This window comes from Euleptes europaea, chromosome 1, assembly GCF_029931775.1.
Source record: "Euleptes europaea isolate rEulEur1 chromosome 1, rEulEur1.hap1, whole genome shotgun sequence".
Classification (NCBI taxonomy): domain Eukaryota; kingdom Metazoa; phylum Chordata; class Lepidosauria; order Squamata; family Sphaerodactylidae; genus Euleptes; species Euleptes europaea.
Genome location: NC_079312.1, coordinates 75,605,171 through 75,624,715, shown reverse-complemented (window position 1 = coordinate 75,624,715; position 19,545 = coordinate 75,605,171). Strand labels below are relative to the sequence as shown.

Genomic DNA, 19,545 nt, shown 5'->3' with positions numbered 1-19,545 from the left:
AAAAGAGGGCTGGAAGGGACTTGAAGTGAAAGGCATGAAAAGGTATGCAGAAATCAGGGGATAAACCGAAGCAGTATGGAGCCAGAACTGAAAAAAAATCATGCTGAAAAGCCCATACTAAAAATAAGGATGGGGAAAGTATAGGCAGGAAGGAATGGATTTCTGTATCATTTCTCTGTCCACCATCCCCTCTTCCAACTCTGGTATCCTTTTTGCCTATCACTAGGGTATCTGCTACCAATTTCTTTTAAAAAACACAGCACAAAGTCTGCCATTGGCAATGAGAATGATGGGCAGGAGGGGAAAGCATGAAGAAATTTTCATGTGAAGGTTCTGTTCCGCTGCAAATGCTTTTGCATTTGCAGCAGCAATCAGAGGGAGGGAAACAGGGAATCGCTCGTGTGCAGAAGCAGCCTTAGTGGGAAAACATAACTTGTGAGCAGTGGTAATGTGCATTCAATGAAGTAGACGGGAGATCCTGAGTGATTAAGCATTTTAAATGTCATACGTGATTTCAGCGTTAACTCGACTGGGTTCCAACAGGATTACTCTGATGTTAAATCTGACGTATATAGTTTACTATGGAGTAAAATGAGAAGTTGGATAGCCCAGGCTAGGCTGATCTTGTTAGATCTTGGAAGCTAAGCAGGGTTGTCCCTGGTGAGTGTTTGGATGGGAGACCACAAAGGAAACCCAGGGTCGCTGCACCAAGGCAGGCAATGGCAAACCACCTGTGAATGTCTCTTGCCTTGAAAACCCGACGGGGTTGCCATTACGTGCAACTTGACAGCACTTTCCACCACCAATCTGAGAAGAACATTGCACTGGGTGCTGAGGAATGTATTTGAATGCCCAAATGCATGTTGTTTTCAGTAAGAAGTTTCAAAACCCAGAGGTGGTGTCACAGAAGGCTATTTGCTGGTAAACATAGAAGTAGTAGCACTGTTTATAAACGGATGCCCTTGAGAGTTCTTGCATATAGTAGGATTTGCAGAAGCAAAGGTGCATAAGGCTTTCTAAAAATTTGAGAAATAAAAAGATTAATTTAGGAAATGGAAGGAGGGCCTAATAACCAAGGATGAATATAAACAAATAACCAGTGCTTGTAGGGAAAGTGTTATAAAAGCTAATGCTCAGTATGAGCTTAGGGTAGTGAGAGATGCTAAACACAACAAAAAAGGCTTCTTTTGTTATGTTCAGAGTAAGAAATGGTAGGCCCATTGCGGTGACAGGAAAGGGAAATTGTAACAGTTGATGATGAGAGGGCAGAACTGCTCAATTCCTGCTTTTCCTCAGACATGATATTCTTGTTGACAAATTGATAAAATGTGGTTTGGATCCTATTACTGTTAGGTGGATCTGTAGCTGGTTGACAGATCACACCTAAAAAGTGCTTGTTAATGGTTCCTCATCCTCTTGGGGAGGAGCAACAAGTGCTTCAGGGATCTGTCCTGGGCGCTGTGTTGTTCAACATCTTTATAAATGATTTGGATAAAGGAATAGAAGGGATGTTTTTTAAATTTGCAGGTGATAGTAAATTGGGAGTGGTATCAAATTCAGTAGAAGACAGAGCCAGGACACAGGATGATCTTGACAGGCTGGAAAACTGGGCTAAAACTAATAAAATGAATTTCAATGGAGATAAATGAAAAAAACCTCTGCATTTAGGTAGGAAAAATCAAATGCATAATTATAAGATGGGGGAGATTTGTCTTGGCAGTAGTGTGTGCAAAAAGGATCTAGGGGTCTTAGTAGACCGTACACTGAACATGAGTCAGCAGTGCGATGCGGTAGCTAAAAAAGCAAATGCAAGTTTGGGCTGTTTCAACAGAAGTATAGTGTCCAGATCATGTGAAGTGATGCTCTCGCTTTATTCTGCTCTGGCCAGACCTCACCTAGAGTATTGTGTTCAGTTTTGGGCATCACAATTGAAGAAAGATGTAGACAAGCTGGAATGTGTCCAGAGGAGGGTAACAAACATGGTGAGAGATGTGGAGACCAAGTCCTATGAGGAAAGGTTGAAGGAGCTGGGTATGTTTAGCCTGGAGAGGAGATGACTGAGAATTGATATGATAACCATCTTCAAGTACCTGAAGGGCTGTCATATAGAGGATGGTGGGAGTTGTTTTCTGTTGCCCCAGAAGGTTGGGACCAGAACCAACGGGTTGAAATTTAATCAAAAGAGTTTTCGGCTTAACATTAGGAAGGACTTTCTGACAGTTAGAGCAGCTCTTCAGTGGAACAGGCTTCCTTGGGAGGTGGTGGGCTTTCCTTCTTTGGAGGTTTTTAAGCAGAGATAGCCATCTGCCAGCAATGCTGATTCAGTGAATTTAGGCAGATCATCGGAGGAAGGGCAGGAAGGGTTGCGTCAGTTCTTGGCTGTCATGGCCCTTTCTTACATGCCCAGGGTAATGCTGATCTCCACTTTGGCGTCAGGAAGCAATTTCCTTCAGGCCAGGTTGGCCAGGGATCCTAGAGGGGTTTTTGTTGCTACTCTGGGCATGGAATGTGGGGGGGGGGTCCACTGGGGGTGGGGGTGGGAGGTAGTTGTTAATTTCCTGCATTGTGCAGAGGGTTGGACTAGATGACCCAGGTGGTCCCTTCCAACTCAGTGATTCTTTGATTCTAAGGAGCACAAGGACTACATTGCTTTGTATGATGGTTTTGAGAATGACATGTTCTGACACAATGAAATGTAAGGCTGTTTTCACAGAGTGGTCTATTTTCTACTGTGTACTATCTATTGTGAATGGCATCAGTACTGCACCCTGTGGTTAAACTTCCCCCTTCTACCTCCCTGTACAAGAATCTACCTTCTTTATGTGTTTCTTCTGCTTCAGGCTTAAGGTACCAGTGAATGAAATCAATTTTGAGTACCAGTGATCCTTGTTGCCTTCAGGCCACCCAGCTCTCAAGTTGCTATTTTAATTCTGCAAAAGACAAAGAATGACTTCTCAAGACCACGAGGCTTCTTGTTTATTTGCATGTATATTCCGTGGCTCTTTCTACACAACAGAAAAAAAGTATCTTCAATGTTGTTGTCTTGATGTAGCAGAGTAATGCCAAACTTAACTTGCAATTAGTTAATAACGAATTTAGTTATTATTATCATTACTTTTACAAAAGGGAAGAACTCCTATGTTTTGGTTTCAAAGGCTAAAGCCTGTGGAAAGATTTGTATGTCTTGCTTGCAAAGCAGGGAAGAAAGAATTGTGTGTGTGCCCACACTCCTAGACCTTTCAGTCTTTTCCTGTAGCTGGAGAACAAAGAACATCTAAACTGGGTCTAGCAAGGCATCAAATCACACAAGAATTATTTCTTAATGAACTGGAAGGATTGTCCCTTTGCCTTGGGCTGGGTTATTGGAGGAATGTTTTGCCAGTTGCAAATGACAGTTCATCACGTTGATTGGAAGACCTGCCCTCAGATAACAGAAGTGTCTTGGTGTCTATGAAAACCCTTCATTAGTGGTATTTTTCTGGAACATTATTTTTCTTTAGCTCCTGTAAGATTGATTTCTGCCCATAGTGTTTGAGGGGAAGAATGTCCTACTGTAAAGAACGAGACTGGGAATGTGTTGGGTTTAATTCTGCTGTTAGTGCTGGAAAATGAGAGAGAAGACCTTCCTTACGCAACTATAAATTAAGGTTAGTAGGAATTATTTTCTGTGGGTACATTAGTTTTTTTGTTTTTTTTAAAGAGTGATTTCATTTCTTGGATGATTCTGAGAATATTTTCATAAACAACGCAGTCTCAGGAAGTCTGAGTACTTAGGGATGGCTTAATTAGGGATGGGTCTATAACCTTGATTGTTTGAAAGGCTGATTTAGGCTGCAGCCTTAACACAAGCGTTGAGAGCAAACCCCATTGAACTCAGGGGCATTTACTTTTGAATAAATATGCAGAGGATCATAGTGGTAGAGATGTGCAAGTGAGATCTGCATTTAATTAGTTGTAGGCATCTGTCAATGGAACTCCTCAAATGTATAGAATAACATGAAGATGGGGGGAAAGAGTATAGCATTTTTCTTAAAACCTCATAAAGTTCTTGCTGGCAAATTACAAATTGTGCACAATTGCTTGTAACATAGCCTGATGGCCACATTTTCTGAAGAAAAGCAGCTTTAGGAAGAGCCCATTTAGAGTGGAGAAAGTGAATGGGGAAGGGGTACTGCTCTGTTTCTGTACCAGCTGTTTTTCTGCACCAAATCTGTGCTGTTTTTCTGCACCCTTGCCTTTCTCTCTGTGTAGGTTTAAATTCATGCCAAAACACAGTTGTCAGGTAGAGCAGTGAGGGGTGTTTGTACAGATGGGTAACAGACTAGATTCTCTGACAGCACTTTGAGTCAGAACATCTAGTTCAATCTCCCCCGGTGCTGCTGTCTTAGTACAGCCTTTGTAGCTTTCCTGCTAAGTAAAGCAATTACTAGCTGCTGTGTCAGTGTGTATTTGAAGCATCTCTGATAAGTGCGCTATTTCAAAGATTGGTATACAGCGGGGCCACCAATTGCATGGCAGACGCTTATGGCACACAGATGTGGTTGTGTACTGTAAAACACAGAGAACTCTCCTTTCTGCTTTGCGTATATCTAGCAGAGGTTGTCTTGACAGCAGAGAGATAATAGAGCCTTTCCCACTCTGTGCTCTCTCTTCCTCGCCCATCCCGTTTGCAATGCCACACAGTTATTTTGTAACACCATAAAATCAGCCACTGGATATTCCAGACTTCAGGAGAAAGATATACACATTATATATCATTCACTTGAATTTATGACTTTGCTGTATTCTGATTCACACTTCTGGTCCATCTCTGTTACATATCTTTGTGGACTAATACAAACTATTTGCTTTGTTTTCTTGGTGTAGATCAGAAAGGGTGCACTTGACCTTCTTTCTCTGAGGAGCTGCCTACAACCTCTCAGAGCCATGGAAAGTAGAAGCTAAAATGTCTGGATTCTGTTACGATTTCCACATCGTTAGGTCATTGTTGTTTTTTAAAGAACTGGAATACACATTGCTCAATGCCAAGTGCGGACTTGGAACCCCTTGTGTTGAAATTATGACCAGTTACACAGGGAGTCAAGATTTTAACAGTTTCAGAATTATCTGCATGCCTTATGCCTCTGCACCAACATTTTAACATTTTAACAGTTTCAGAATTCCAGGACCCAAAATGTGTTGTGTGACTTTAGTCTTTCTTTGGTCGTTTTTGCATGGTAATTAGCAGCGCGTTCCGGGCTGAATTGCCCTGCATATTTTTTTGAATTTTTCACGCTGAACCGTCATTCCGGAAGTGACTGGGAAGCCAGCGCATACCTGCTTCGCATTACTTAAGAGACCCTATAACATGACCTTTTGTGTTTGCTCCACCGCAGCCGAGAAGAATCCCCTGAAGGAACTATGCAAAACAATAGCGGCGTGTTAGCTATGCACATGCTAATGGCTATGCAAACAGGAACAAAGGAGCAGGCAAGTGGGGGTTGGAATTTCTCCTTTTGTGCCTGGACCATGAATAGGCATTTTTAAAGTCGCTTTTTAAAAAAGAGCTGTGAGTGAGCATCAAAACTGACCATGCAAAAATGGCCTTTGTTTCACCCTAATTATTTAGTCTGCATTTGCTGTGATTTTGTTCACACAGCTTTTTATGGACAGTCCACATGGATCATAGTTGTCCCATCACATTCTAGTATTGTCTGTTTTGTATTTCTGCCTTTTTTCAAATTTGATGTGTGGCAATTTTTAAAAGTGAAAACTCTATTGCCGTGCCAGGCTATCCCAAATTGTGCTAACACAGTCATAAATAAGTTTAAAAATGAGCCAGTGACTTTGGTTTAACAATGGCTAAGCCTCCCACCCCACCAAGGGAACAAAAACTGATAACCATTGATTCATGAGTACAGAGAGATAACAGGCCATCCTTGAGAGAACAGGAAGTAAATAATTAGTCTCAAAACAACAGAACACAGGAAGCTGCCTTATTCTGAATCAGACCTTTCATCCCATCAAGATCAGTATTGTCTACTCAGACTGACAGCAACTTTCTAGATTTCTCAGGCAAAGAGATCTTTCATATCACTAACTTCCAGATTTCCCCCCCCCACACACACACACACACACATACACACTAGAAATGCCTGGGATTGAACCTGGGACCTCCTGCATGCCAAGCAGATGCTCTACCACAGAGTCACATCCCCTCTCCTACAACAAAAAGGAAATTGCTGGGAGATGCAGGACCTTTGCTGAAGGAGACTTATTTCTAAGTAGGCATATAATAGGCTCTTGCTGGCAGGGTTAGATTTGTTTGTGGAATATAGTTCTTCATTAAGGTCTTTGTGGAACCCCATTTCCATTCAGCTTGCATCTGAATGCAGAAAAGGATTAACTGAGCAACGATTATAGTGGGGAACCACCCTCTGAATGTGTACCTGGTACTTAATACAATGCTTCCTCAACACATCTCTTCTAAAGAGCAGTGCACAAGATTACCAGCTGCCAGGTGTCATAGCTGTATTTGGGGATGAACTTGTTCAGTTTGGGAATAAGATTCCATGTCAGGAGGGCTGGCAGTCAATAGGATAAAAAGAGAGTAAATTCAGGGAGAATAGATGGAGTTGAAAGAGCGTGTTTTTGTTGGGTAAAAGAGAAATTGTATGCATTGATAACACTGTGATTGGTTCAATAAGAGTCCTGAAGTTCTCTGCCGTTATTTTGCTGTTTGTGGGTCTTACTTTTTAAGACCATAATTGCTTGTTTCACAAAAATTCAAGTTTGTGAAGAACTGTGATTATTCAGCAAACTGTGTGTTATATATTAATATTTATACAGTTGCATGGTATCCTGGGGATTCCAAGAATCAAACGACTTGCAGCTCCCATAAAGCCTCTTTAATTAACTTGATTCAGATATTATTGTGTCACTGGGTATGTATCTCTTGGGGAGAATGTTTCATTTGTTAGCACTTAGGCGAGGCATGTCGCTACTTTCACTTTGTATCTAGGGGCTGCACATTTATGGAGTGAAAGTATGTTTTGTTTTCAGTCGACTGTATGTCTAGTGAGGATGAGGAAGGCTGTGCTTTACCTCCTTGTCTCTGCATGGCTGCTGCACTTACCATCTTTCAAAGCTGTGGAACACAGAAAGTGTCAAACAATAGCGGTGTTCCCAGGCAACATGGGGTACACACTGCTATCTGACTGGTCCTTCACTTAGCAGGGTTTATCAGATAAGCCGCAACACTGAGTTGGAGTACACTAAGCGGAATCTGGCCATTAAACATAATGTTGACTCAGACTTGTCTGTGATCCTCTTGGGAGCACATGAAGAAGAAGAAACAGAGTTGGTTTTTATGTGCTGATTTTCCCTAGCTTTTAAGGAGAATTAGGGTTGCCAACCTCCAAGTACTAGCTGGAGATCTCCTGCTATTACAACTGATCTCCAGCTGATAGAGATCAGTTCACTTGGAGGAAATGACCGTTTTGGCAATTGGACTCTATGGCGTCGAAGTCCCTCCCCTCCCCAAACCCCACCTTCCTCAGGCTCCACCCCAAAAACCTCCCACTGGTGGCACAGAGGGACCTGGCAACCCTAAGGAGAATCAAACCAGCTTACAATCTCCTTCCTCTCTTCTCCCCACAACAGACACCTTGTGAGGTAGGTGAGGCCGAGAGAGCTCTAAGAGGACTGTGACTAGCCCAAGATCACCCAGCAGGCTTCATGTGGAGGATTGGGGAATCAAACCTGGTTCTCGAGATTAGAGTCTAACGCTCCTAACCACTCTACCACGCTGGCTCTCATGAGGCTTCTAGTGAGCTTCTAGCTGGGCTGTGTACACGTTGAGATGCTGCTTATGTGAACTGAAGCCTCCACATAGGTTGATATGCCTGATTCTGACAGTTTGAAAAAGTTCCCACAACTAGTGCAGTGTGACTGTGACCCTGCTGGCAGATCAGCCAACATGGCTTCTGAGGTGCTCATGCAGGGCTCACCAAGTATGAACCAGCCCATACAGATAAACTTGTGCTGGATGAATTAGAGGAATAGAGACTTCAGCAGAGGCCTTGAAATTATAGTGGTAGTGGCCAAAAGGACTATAAATGGTCCTAACACTACTTAAGTAGCACGATATTTTTGAGGAGAAGAAACTTATAGACATGTATTAATTCTGTTCCTGTAATGGCCCTTGCCCTTTGAGTAGAAAAGTAACATTCCATAAGGAACAGGAGACTGTGTGCTTGATGACTATGGCATGTACATTCTCATTGGTTTATGTTTGCTTTGTCTTTAGGTGAAAGAATGGTTATGTTTAAATTGCCAGATGCAGAGAGCTTTGGGGATGGACATGACCACAGCACCTCGCTCCAAAAGCCAGCAGCAGCTACACTCCCCTTCTCTTTCCCCTTCCCATTCCCCAGCCAAACAGCCGCAGCCACAGCCCCAAGTGGCAACTGGTCCAGAGAAACAACCAGGAACTATGCAGCCAGGCCCCAGGCCAAGTGCTGGTGTCATGCAGCCCGAGCCCCCCAAACAACCCGCAGCTTCAGCACGGAGGGAACCACACAGCCAAGTCCAGCCAAAACCTGCTGCTCCTCAGGAAGTGGTGAGATCTTCCCCTCAGCATCAGCAAGCAAAGCCTTCATCCACTGATCAGAGAAAGACTGTGGGAGACTCCCCAGCTAAGACTCCAGCACCTCCCCCCAGCGCTGGGGCACAAGAGCAACCCCAAGAGGGCCTCACTGGGAAGCTCTTTGGATTTGGAGCTTCTCTCCTGACCCAGGCAAGCACACTCATGTCTGTCCAGCCAGAGGCCGCCCCACCAAGTCAACAGTCCCCTGGCAAAGTGCCTCCAAAAATTGTCTTCAGTGATGCCAGCAAAGAAGCTGGCCCTAAAGCCCCAGGCACTGCACCTGGAATGCAGGGTAAGGCTGGAACTGTCCCAGCTGCAAAGCAAGCGAAAGCAGAACAAGTAATCAAGCCAAAGGATGTGCCGAAAGAAAGGGTCTTGTGCCCCCTCTGCAAAGCACAGATCAATGTGGGCTCTGGGGAACCCTCCAACTATAATACCTGTACAACCTGTAAGCAGCAGGTCTGCAACATGTGTGGATTCAACCCAACACCTCATCTGGTGGAGGTAAGAAGGTTTCTCACGAGTTTGGGCACCTTTCTTTCCATTTAGTGCAAATCTGTTTTTGATACCAATATTGTGGTGAAAATTAATGCATGTCCAGGAGTGGAAGAATATAACCTCCAATGTATGTTTTGTTGGTTTGATGGAGCAAGTTATAAACTAATGCTGGTAGGATAACTAATGCACTGAAGAAAGTTATTTGTGCAGTTTCATGTCTCCGCCTCCCTGCACATTTAGTAAGGTAGAAACTGTTGAGTACAAAAGGGTAAAGCACTCTCATCCTGTGAGAAGGTGAGGGGTCTTGAGAAGGAAGCAGTGACATCAGCATTCGACCTGTCATTATCCAGTTTCTGGCACAAAGACATTGTTTAAGTATATCTAAGAAGGAGGAGGTGTTTTTGATTTTGTTACTGTTCTGCTGCATTTGGTTTTGACAAATTGAAATGGCAGGGTTTTTTTTACAATTCACCAGGATAGATACTGGCAATAATGCTTCAGGTACCAAAAAGAAGGATACTCTTGGATGTCAAAGATATGAAGAATGTAGTTTGATTTGTGAGTCTTTGTCCTTATGGCCAAGGAACTGCAAGTAGGGAAAGGTCTTGAGCTACCCAGACTCCTGTATCACAACGCTAGTATCTCTTTCATGTTCTTTAGGATGAAAAAAGGTTTTTAAATGAACATTCTGGGCTTGGGTTTCTGTTGTTTAAAGGAAAAGTGGTCGTGAAAGGAACTGCAGGTATCCACCATTTTTGATGAGGAACGAGGCCTCAGCTTTGTAAAGTGTGCCTGGAGGATCCCGTGCTGAATGATGCATTTGCTATGGAGATGGGTGTAGTTATGCTCTTAATAACTGTTTGGAAATAACGCACTATATTCTTTTCCAGGTCTGGTAGATCCTGATCCCTTATATGATCCTGATCCCATACACGCATGCGTATATACACACTACAATAGCACAGAGATGGCTATACAAAGTTGTCCCTATTACACAGTCAGCCTCTTTATAAGTCCAGCCAAGAGGCACAGAAATTGGTTCAAAATTTGGGAGTGTCAAATATCCTAAACATTTGATAAGGATTCTACAATTACAAGTGATAAAACTGGGAGCCTAAATCACATGGTTTAAAACACTTATTTGGTTTCAAGATGACATATTTTCATTGTAAAAAATGAAAGTTAGAAGATGGAGGAATGGACTATAAAAATATCCCTGTCTCTCAGTTAGGATTGCCAGGTTCCCTGTGGCCACCAGTGGGGGATGGGGGAGGTAGGGTGGCCAGCTTCAGGTTTGGAAACCCCTGGAGATCTAGGAATGGAGCCTGGCAAGAGATACAATGCCTCAGTGAGATCCAATGCCATAGAGTCCATCCTCCAAAGCAGCCATTTTCTCCAGGGGAACTGATTTCTATTGTCTGGAGATGAGCTGTAATTCCGAGGGATCCCTAGGTCCCACCTGGAGGCTGGCATCCCTACTCCCAGCTCACTGTAGTAAGCGGATTCATTTTAAAGATTTCAAATACAACTCATATGAAAAGGGTCTCATTTGGGAACAGTTTTGCTTTTCTGAAGTACAGTAAAACCTCTTTCTCTGAAGAGCGTATGAGATAAAATATTTTCAGAATCTGACATTTTGATTAAATTGGATTAAACTATACAAAAGTAGATTGCTATTGTTTTGGGAAGAAAAGGTTAATTTGAATAGATTGATAACTGAAATTTGGATAATATGGATTCTACTATTTGTATTTTTGGCATGGACCATATATTTCTTTGAACATCTGGGGATTGCTTCACCTTATTGCACTAGCTCCTTTTCAGAGTTGGTCTTACAAGCATGCTATACAAAATAGGACTAGATCAAGGGCAGGTACCAATTCTTGATGCTGTGGGAATTGGTGTAGATGGGCAGTGGCTTGCCTTCTGCCTCTAATTAGCACTGAAGAAGCACTGTGGCAGGACTATGAGGTGCTTCACTGCTGGTGCATCTGTTACTTGGGACAGAAAAGGGATTACTTGGCCCGCTTCTAAGTTGCAGATTCCCCCCATCCAGTCTCTCCATTCCCAAAAGAAAAATTCTGTCTTGACATTTCAAGTGCATGCAGATGTTTCCCACACAACTTTAAACTACTTCTGGCTTCCTTTAACTGCTGCTGTTAAATGGCTGTCATATTCTACACAGTGTAACAGTGCTGCATTTAAGCAATTGAGTTGAAATGTCTGTGTGGGTTATATCAGTAATTCTTCGCCTTATACAGCAGTTGCAGAGTTTAAAATGTGTCACGTGTGTTATCTTGTCGTAGTCTTTACAACAGGCCTATCGGACTGAAGCTGCTTGCAAGATCTGTAATGTAATGCATGTTATTCTTCATGGGAAGTCACCAGGCCCCCCTTTCTAGGGTTGCCAACTAAAACCTGAGAAATTCTTGGAGATTTGGGGATGTAGCCTGGGGAGGACATCATCTGGGGAGGAGAGGGAGCTCAGCAGGGATGTGGGGCCATAAAGTCTACCCTACAAAGCTGCCATGTTCTCCAGGGGTACTGCTCTGTGTAATTTGAAGATCATTTGTGATTCCAAGAGAAGTCCAGCCCCCTCCTGGAGGTTGGCAACCCTACCCCTTTCCAGAAGGCAAAGCCCATTCCACCACCCAATATTGCACTCACAGTAGGAGGCAGATTTGGATATCCTACTTGCAAGTAGGAAACTGAAAATAAATGTATTTGGTTCTGATATCCTAGTTTTGCTGCAGAAATGCATGTTGTCTTGTAAAAGTTTGTCCTGTAAAGGAGGTTAAAATAATCTTCATAACTGGTCATATGGTTTGTGCTTGTGGTGTTCTACTCCACTGACCAGTTCATTACACTCAAAATTCTCCAAAGCTATCAAAAGCCAAGTGCAACTGTTGTCCTGTGAATTTTCCTCTACTAAAGTCAAGAATTAATGTTCAACAGACAGTTGAGTCTGTGCATGTATTCGCTTACCATGCTAACAAAAAACAGCAGGTATAACTGTACTACTGTGTGCTTTTCTTTTGTTTATAAGCATTATACCATCTGTAAACTAATGTTAATTAAAGATTGATAAATAATAAACCAAACACTATAGGCAATCTAAGTCATGTGTACAAAAAAGGAAAGGAAAACTGTGTTGTACTTCCAAAGTTCTTTTGTTTGTTTCAGATTTACAGAAAACTGAATTAATGTTTGTTGCTAAAACAAGTGTTGACATTGCCTGTTAAAGGGACAGTGCAGCAAAACAATGCTGACCCGTTTTATTTTCCCCCTGTCATTATATATTTAACAACTCAGACCTAACTTGGCTTATTTGAAAGTTGTGTACCATTAAAAAAAACATTCAGAAAGGTAGCTGTGTTAGTCAGCTGTAGCACAAACAACGCGGGGTCCTGCGAAGGATTTACAGATGCTATTGTTGCATGTACTTCCTTGTGGTAGTGTCTTTGTTGTCAGATGCATATATTTTTTAATTCTGATCACGTGACCCTCTGACAAGGGAAGCAACAGAAAAGTGACCCTCTGGGCATCTTTCCTGCAACTCAATCCTCCTTTTCAGTAGGTCATGTGACAACAGCGTCTTTGTCCCAGATCCTACTTACGGTCTATCGGGCTTCTAGGGAAATGATGAATTCTGTTAAGATGCATAGAAAGGCTCTTTATCCATGAGAATAGCCCCTGTCCAGCTTCTCTCATTTAGAACAGGTACAGCCCTACCCTGTCTTAGAGAGGAGGTGGTTTTCTTTCTTTCATTTATTTTTTAAAAATATATTTAACCCGCTTTTCTCCTGCAAAGCAGGACTCAAAACAGCTTACAAATCTAAAAAAAAGACAATAAGACAGAAAGACCCCGTTGATTCCACGTACCCATCTACCTGCCAGATATTTCAAATCATGAAAATACGACTACTCGTACATTGTTAAAGCACACAGATACCATTTGGCCTTACATAACTTAATGGAGGATAAGCGCCAAAGGCTTGGAGTGGGGCAGACAACAGGCACTCTGTGGCAGCTCCTTCCAGGTTTGAGCAGCTGCGAGGGCTGAGCCTATGGAACAACAGCCCTTGGAGGAATGTCCTTCCCTTTAGGTGGATATGGCAAATAGAGCTTGGTATTTCATTAAATCTGAAACTACCAAGAATGGCCCATATCTGAAGAAAGCTAGAGACTCCCAGGCTAGCCTGATCTCACATATCTCAGATGCTAAGCAGGGTCGACCCTGGCAAGTATTTGGATGGGAGACCTCCAAGGAATACCAGGGTCGTGACGCGGAGGCAGGTGATGGCAAACCACCTCTGAACATCTCTTGCCTTGAAAACCCCACCAGGGGTCGCCATAAGTCAGACAGCAAAAAGAAATAGAGCGACAAAAAGATTTTAAGTACCTTATCCATCGTACCTGTGAAAAATTTTAAATAAGATCTCTGGTGCTTAGCATGGCATTCAGTGCCGGATTTAGATGAAGAGAGGCCTAGGCTATTCCATTTGTGAGGCCCCTCCCAATCCCCCACCCTCACGGCTAGAGGAAGATGGAAGAGTGTTTTAAACAAAATTCAGTGAAGCCGAGGATGATGACGGGTGTTTAAAATATCGCAATTCCTCCTCTAAAGAACATAAGATGTTATCGTTGAATGCCGTAGTGATTGAAAAAAATATTATACACCTTGGCTGGAGGCCCCCTGGATTTTGAGGCCCAAGACTTCAGTTTGCCAAGCCTATAGATAAATCTGGCACTGATGCCACTGAATCATACTTAGCATTTATATTGCGCTGTCAGTGTATAACATACTGTATCACTAATTCTTCCAACTGCCGTGTAAGAAAGGTGTTGAGAGACAGAGGGGCTTGCATAAAACCACCTGTGGCTGAGATGGGATTTGAAACAACCCCCGCCATGTCCTATGAGTTCAAGAGAAGTATGCAGAAATTATAAAATAAGAGCAAAAGAACCACCTTGCTTGGGTTGTTCCTGAAGATATACACAACAGAGTGCATCTTGTGGCAAGACCAGTTTCCAAAATTTGTGATGCATTCCACATCAGTGGTACAACCACTGAATTTCTCAGTGGATTAAATTTTGATACAGTATATGGTTTGTGAAACCACCTCAAGTTAGATGTCCCTCTTTTTTCTTTATTTATACAAGCAATCTTTGACTGTTGAAGACGGCAATATATTTTTATTGTATGTTTTTTTAAAATGTTTACATTTTTAAATTTTTTACATATCTTTTAATACAATGTGAACACTTTAAAATTTGTTAATAAATGACCATTGCATTCACTGTTATTGCATTCAATTATCTGATTGGATTTAGAGTATTCACTATTGACTATATGAAACATTGCATAATATAATTAATTTTTAAAGAAAGCTGAGCAAAGTAATCTTTTAAAGAAATTAGCATGGGCAGTGGAAGAATGTAAAATTAACACTCAACCAATACATGTATCTACTGGAAATAATTAACATCCTTCACATTATGCTTTAAAAAGGGGGTGAAACACTTGGATCACTCCTGATTTCCTATAAAACCAAGGGATTGGAGGTGCAGTGAGGGGGATGGATGAAGGAGGGGGTTGCTGAACCTTTCCCTCATCTGCATTCATCTCCCACCCCCAAGGGTTTTTCTCGACTGAAAAAAAAATTGAAATGACCTCTGTGATAGACTCTGGCCCCCTGGCTTCCCTAGCACCTAACTCCCCACGCCCCCTACCTTTTGGTCTCGGTTCCATGCCCTGAGGCTGTCAGGAGTTACGTCCATTTTAAAGAACTTCCAAGATAAGCCTGTGCGATTCTAAGATCATATTCCCTCATCCATGACAGCCTCTACCAAGTAATGAAATGTGCCTCCAGTGTTAATTAAGAAAAAAAATGCTCCTCAGATATCAGAAGTTTTGAACCTCTGACTTCAAAAGCCACCAGGCCATCCTGCCTTTTATTGGACACTGGACTAATTAATGCTTCTGATGCTCTCCATGTCCATGATTTAAAAAAATAATATTGATGTTTTTCTCCTTGGAGACAGCCCTAGTTTGCACAAAGAACTTCAGCTGTTCATTTATTTTGGAATCTTTTACTCCTCTGCACCAGTTGAGCAAAGCATGATCTTGTGAATAACAATTTATAGAATGTCTTCAGAGAGTATGTGTGTTGTAGGATTGCCAGTTTTCCCCAGCCACCCATAGGGGATGAGGGGCCTGATAGGGTTGCCAGCTCCAGGTTGGGAAACTCCTGGAGATTTGAGAATGGGGCCTAGGGAGGATAGGGACCTCAGTGGGGTACAGTGCCTCAGAATTTACCCTCCAAAGTATCCATTTTCTCCAGGGGAGCTGATCTCTGTAGTCTGGATATAAGTTTAATTCCAGGAGATCCCCAGGTCCCACCTGGAGGCTGGCATCCCTAGTATGTTTTGCCTTCCTCAGCTGGGCCCAGTCTGCAAGAGATTCAAATATGGGCTTTAGCTCTTCCTTCTGAGGCCTTGTTGCAGGAAGCAGAGGCATAGATTGCAGCTCTTATTTTGTGTGCAGAAATGCTCCACTGCAGCAGCCTTTTGCTTCCTTAGCTGTTCTAGCTCTGCAGTCTCCGAGGTCAGCATTTGCAGCTCCGAACATGCCAGGGGCCTGAACTGTTGAGGAAGATGAGCCCAGTGGAAACGCTTAAGGGATAATACATGCAGTGCTCCCCTGTGGAGGTTAGATTTCTCTTTCAGGCAATTCTGTGCTTAGGTTGGTTGACCACACAGAACATGACACATTCTCAGCAGTCTGTAGACATGATTAGAATGGCAAAATTTGATTGGTGGGAGTGACAAGCAGCTCTGCGAAGCAGAAGATTTCAGAAGACGCTGCCATGTAACAATCACATTCAGAAACTGCAAAGAAAACACAAAGTGAAATGAAAGGGAGTTTGCCTTAGCCTGGGAGGTAAAGGAGGATGGAAAGTGGATGTGACATATAGGACTCTAGCCAATGGTGATGCCTCAGCCTGTTTCAGAGAGGCAATGAACTCCCAACTACAATGTACACGTTAAAGTGAAGAGGAGCAGCTCTCACCCAACCAGTTACATGAAGTAACTACAGAACTCTGTATTGTTCACCTGGGGGCAGTCTCTGAAGCCAGGGCGGAGCCATGTAAATGAAATGAAGCTGATATGCATGTATGTGTCTATATGTTTATGACCAAACTTCATGGTATTTCTCCTCAAAGCAGAGGAGGATAGATTGAGCAAGTTAGCAGTATGGATGCTCTATCTGTGTAATTTTTTTCTATTGTACGTGCAGGGAGGGGCATGCATGCATGTCTCCTTCTCGGTCTCATATCTGGGATTTCCAATTCAGTAAATATATTAAATGCCCCATAGTTGGGGGGGGGGGGAATCTAGTAATTCACACTGCCCTAATATTCTGTACTTACACATTTCTAGAAGATGCATGTTCAACTCTCAGAGAAGATTTCAGAGCCTCCTGCCTTAGGAAACATTTTAAGAACATAAGAAGAGCCCTGCTGGATCATACCAGTGATCCATCTAGTCCAGCATCGTGCCTCACACAGTGGCCAACCAGTTCCTCTGGAGATCCAACAACAGGACATAGAGGCTGAGGCCTTCCTCAGATGTTGCCTCCTGGCATTGGTATTCAGACGTTTACTGCCTCTGAATGTGGAGGTTCCCTTTAGTCACCATGGCTAATAGCCACTGATAGACTTGTACTCCATGAATCTGCCTAATTCCCTTTTAAAGCTGTCTATTCTGGGGCCATCTCTACATCCTCTGGCAGTGAATTCTACATTTTAATCACTCACTGTGTAAAGAAGTATTTCCTTTTGTCTGTTCTGAATCTACTGGCCATCAGTTTCATTGGATGCCCTCACATGAAGTTGCCTTCTACTGAGTCAGACCCTCAGTCCATCAAAGTCAGTATTGTCTACTCAGACTGGCAGCGGCTCTCCAGGGTCTCAGACGGAGGTCTTTCACATCACCTCCTTGCCTAGTCCCTTTAACTGGAGATGCCGGGGATTGAACCTGGGACCTTCTGCATGCCAAGCAGATGCTCTACCACTGAGCCATGCCCCCCCCCCCTCAATTTCTACTATTTTGGGAGAGTGAGAAAATTTTCTTTGTCAACTCTCTCCACTCCATGAATAATTTTATAATTCTGTCATGTCCCCTTCCCCTTAGTCGTCTCTTTTCTAAACTGAAAAGTCCCAGACTCTTCAGCCTTTCCTCATAGGGAAGGTACTCCAACCCCTTACTCATCTTGGTTGCCCTCTTCTGTATTTTTCCAGCTCTGCAATGTCCTTTTAGAGATACAGTGACCAGAACAGTGTTCCAAATGTGGCTGCACCATAGATCTATACAAGGGCATTATAATATCGGCTGTTTTATTTTCAGTTGCTTTCCTAATAATCCCTAACATAGAGTTTGCCTTTTTCACCACTGAAGCACATTGGGTTAACCCTTTCATTGAGCTAACTACTATGACCCCAAGATAATTTTTCCTCTCAATCTCAGCAAGTTCAGATCCTATTATCCTATACCTGAAGTTGAGATTTTTGTTCCAGTGTGCATCACCTTATACTTACCAACGTGGAACTTCATTTGCCAAATTGTTGCCCACTCACCCATTTTGTGGAGATCCTCCTGGAGCTCTTCACAATCATCCTTGGTTTTTACCATCCTGAATTTGTAATCTCCAAACTTGGCCACTGCCCTACTCAGCCCTAGTTCCAGATCATTTATGAACAAATTAAATGTACCAGCCTCAATACTGAACCTTGTGGTACCCCACTACTTCCTTCTGTCCATTGTGAGAACTGTCAATTTATTCCTACTCTTTGCTTCCTGTCATTTACCGGTAACCAATTTTTAATCCATAAGAGAACCTGTGCTCTTATCCCATGACTGCTAAATTAACTCAGGAGTCTTTGGTGAGGTACCTTGTCCAAAACCTTTTGAAAGTCCAAGTATATAATGTCTACCAGGTCACCATTGTCTACATGCTTGTTCACTTTCTCAAAGAACTCCAAAAGGTTGGTGAGGTAGGACTTCCCTTTGCAGAAGCCATTGCTGAATTTATTATGTATTGTATTTTATCCAATTTATACCCCACCCTCCCCCAGCTATGCCAGGCTCAAGGTGGCTTCCAACAACATACATTACAGTTTAAAAATATACAATATATAAATTAAAAACATATAATTTAAACCGCAAATCCTAATTGCACTTCAACAGAAACCCTTTTTTAAAAATTGGTGTATCCAGTCTTCAGGTACAGAAGCTGAATTTTGTGATAGGTTTCATATACCAGTTAGTAGATCAACTATCTTACATTTGAGTTCCCTAAGAACTCTCAGGTGTATGCCATCAGGACCTGAAGACTTATCGGTTTTTAATTTCTCCAATAGGTGTAGTAATTCAGACTTCCAGTGTCAAATAACTTTTGAGAAAAGAAACATTTAAAAAGGTGTAGTACTTCATCTCTCGTCACCTCAAATCGACTCAGTTCTTCAGACTCCCTCTGTGAAAATAGTGGCTGTGGCATTGGTACATGCCCCACACTTTCCCCAGTGAACACAGAAGTAAAAAATATAATAATTGAGCTTCTTTGCCTTCTCTCTGTCTTCCTTTAGCAATGCCTTTATTCCTTTGTTATCCAAAAGCCCAACTGCTTCTCTGGCTGGTTTCCTGCTGCTGAAATATTTAAAGAAACATTTATTGTCTTTGAGGAGCAGGTTGCTAAAACCTTAATTTCTTTTTTTGTGTTGCCAGAGCCTCTTGTCCTTTCTGTTCAATTAATTGGGGCAGGCCGTTCACTTTTTAGAAGAAGCCTCTTTACATTTTATGGCTTCTTTGACTTGCATTGTTAACCATGCAGGCCTTTCCTAACCTGGGTAATGTATTCTATCTGAGCTTCAATTAGTGTGGTTTTAAAGCATCCTCTAGGGATTTGACTCTGTTGTATTTCCCTTTCAGCTTCCTTTTTATTTTATTTTTAGTTTTTCAGCTTCTTTTTAACTATTTCCCTCATTTTTGTAAGGTTCCCTCTTTTGAAATCAGCTGGGGTTTTTTTTTTAGCTGAACTTTATTTTAGCCCTTTCTGAGCCTGTGAGCACCTTTGAAATTCTGACACAGGGTGGTGGGTGCAACTACAAAATGGCTGCAACAGGCAGCAGTGGCAAACACAAAATGGCTACTGCAGGAGGCGGAGCCACACACATACAGGGGAAGACTAAGTGCATGGGAGAAGAGGGATAATTTTAAAAAATACTGGGAAAGAAGAGCGAGAGAGAATAAAACCAACACCGTGGTGGCAGCTGCCACTGAAACAACGTTTGTGGTGCCAGGAAAGGTGCTGGTGGGTGTTGTGGTGCCCATGGCACCACATTGGGGACCTGCGAGCTAGA

General features: G+C 42.6%; 1 protein-coding gene across 1 annotated transcript in view; it reads left to right on the top strand.

Annotated features, from left to right (window-relative positions):
• BSN (bassoon presynaptic cytomatrix protein) overlaps nucleotides 1-19,545 on the top strand; it is a 253,495-nt gene that overhangs the window by 46,631 nt on the left and 187,319 nt on the right. The window contains exon 3 of the mRNA XM_056852460.1: nucleotides 8,288-9,130. Coding sequence (XP_056708438.1) covers nucleotides 8,288-9,130 — 843 coding nt within the window. The remainder of the gene's footprint in view (nucleotides 1-8,287; nucleotides 9,131-19,545) is intronic.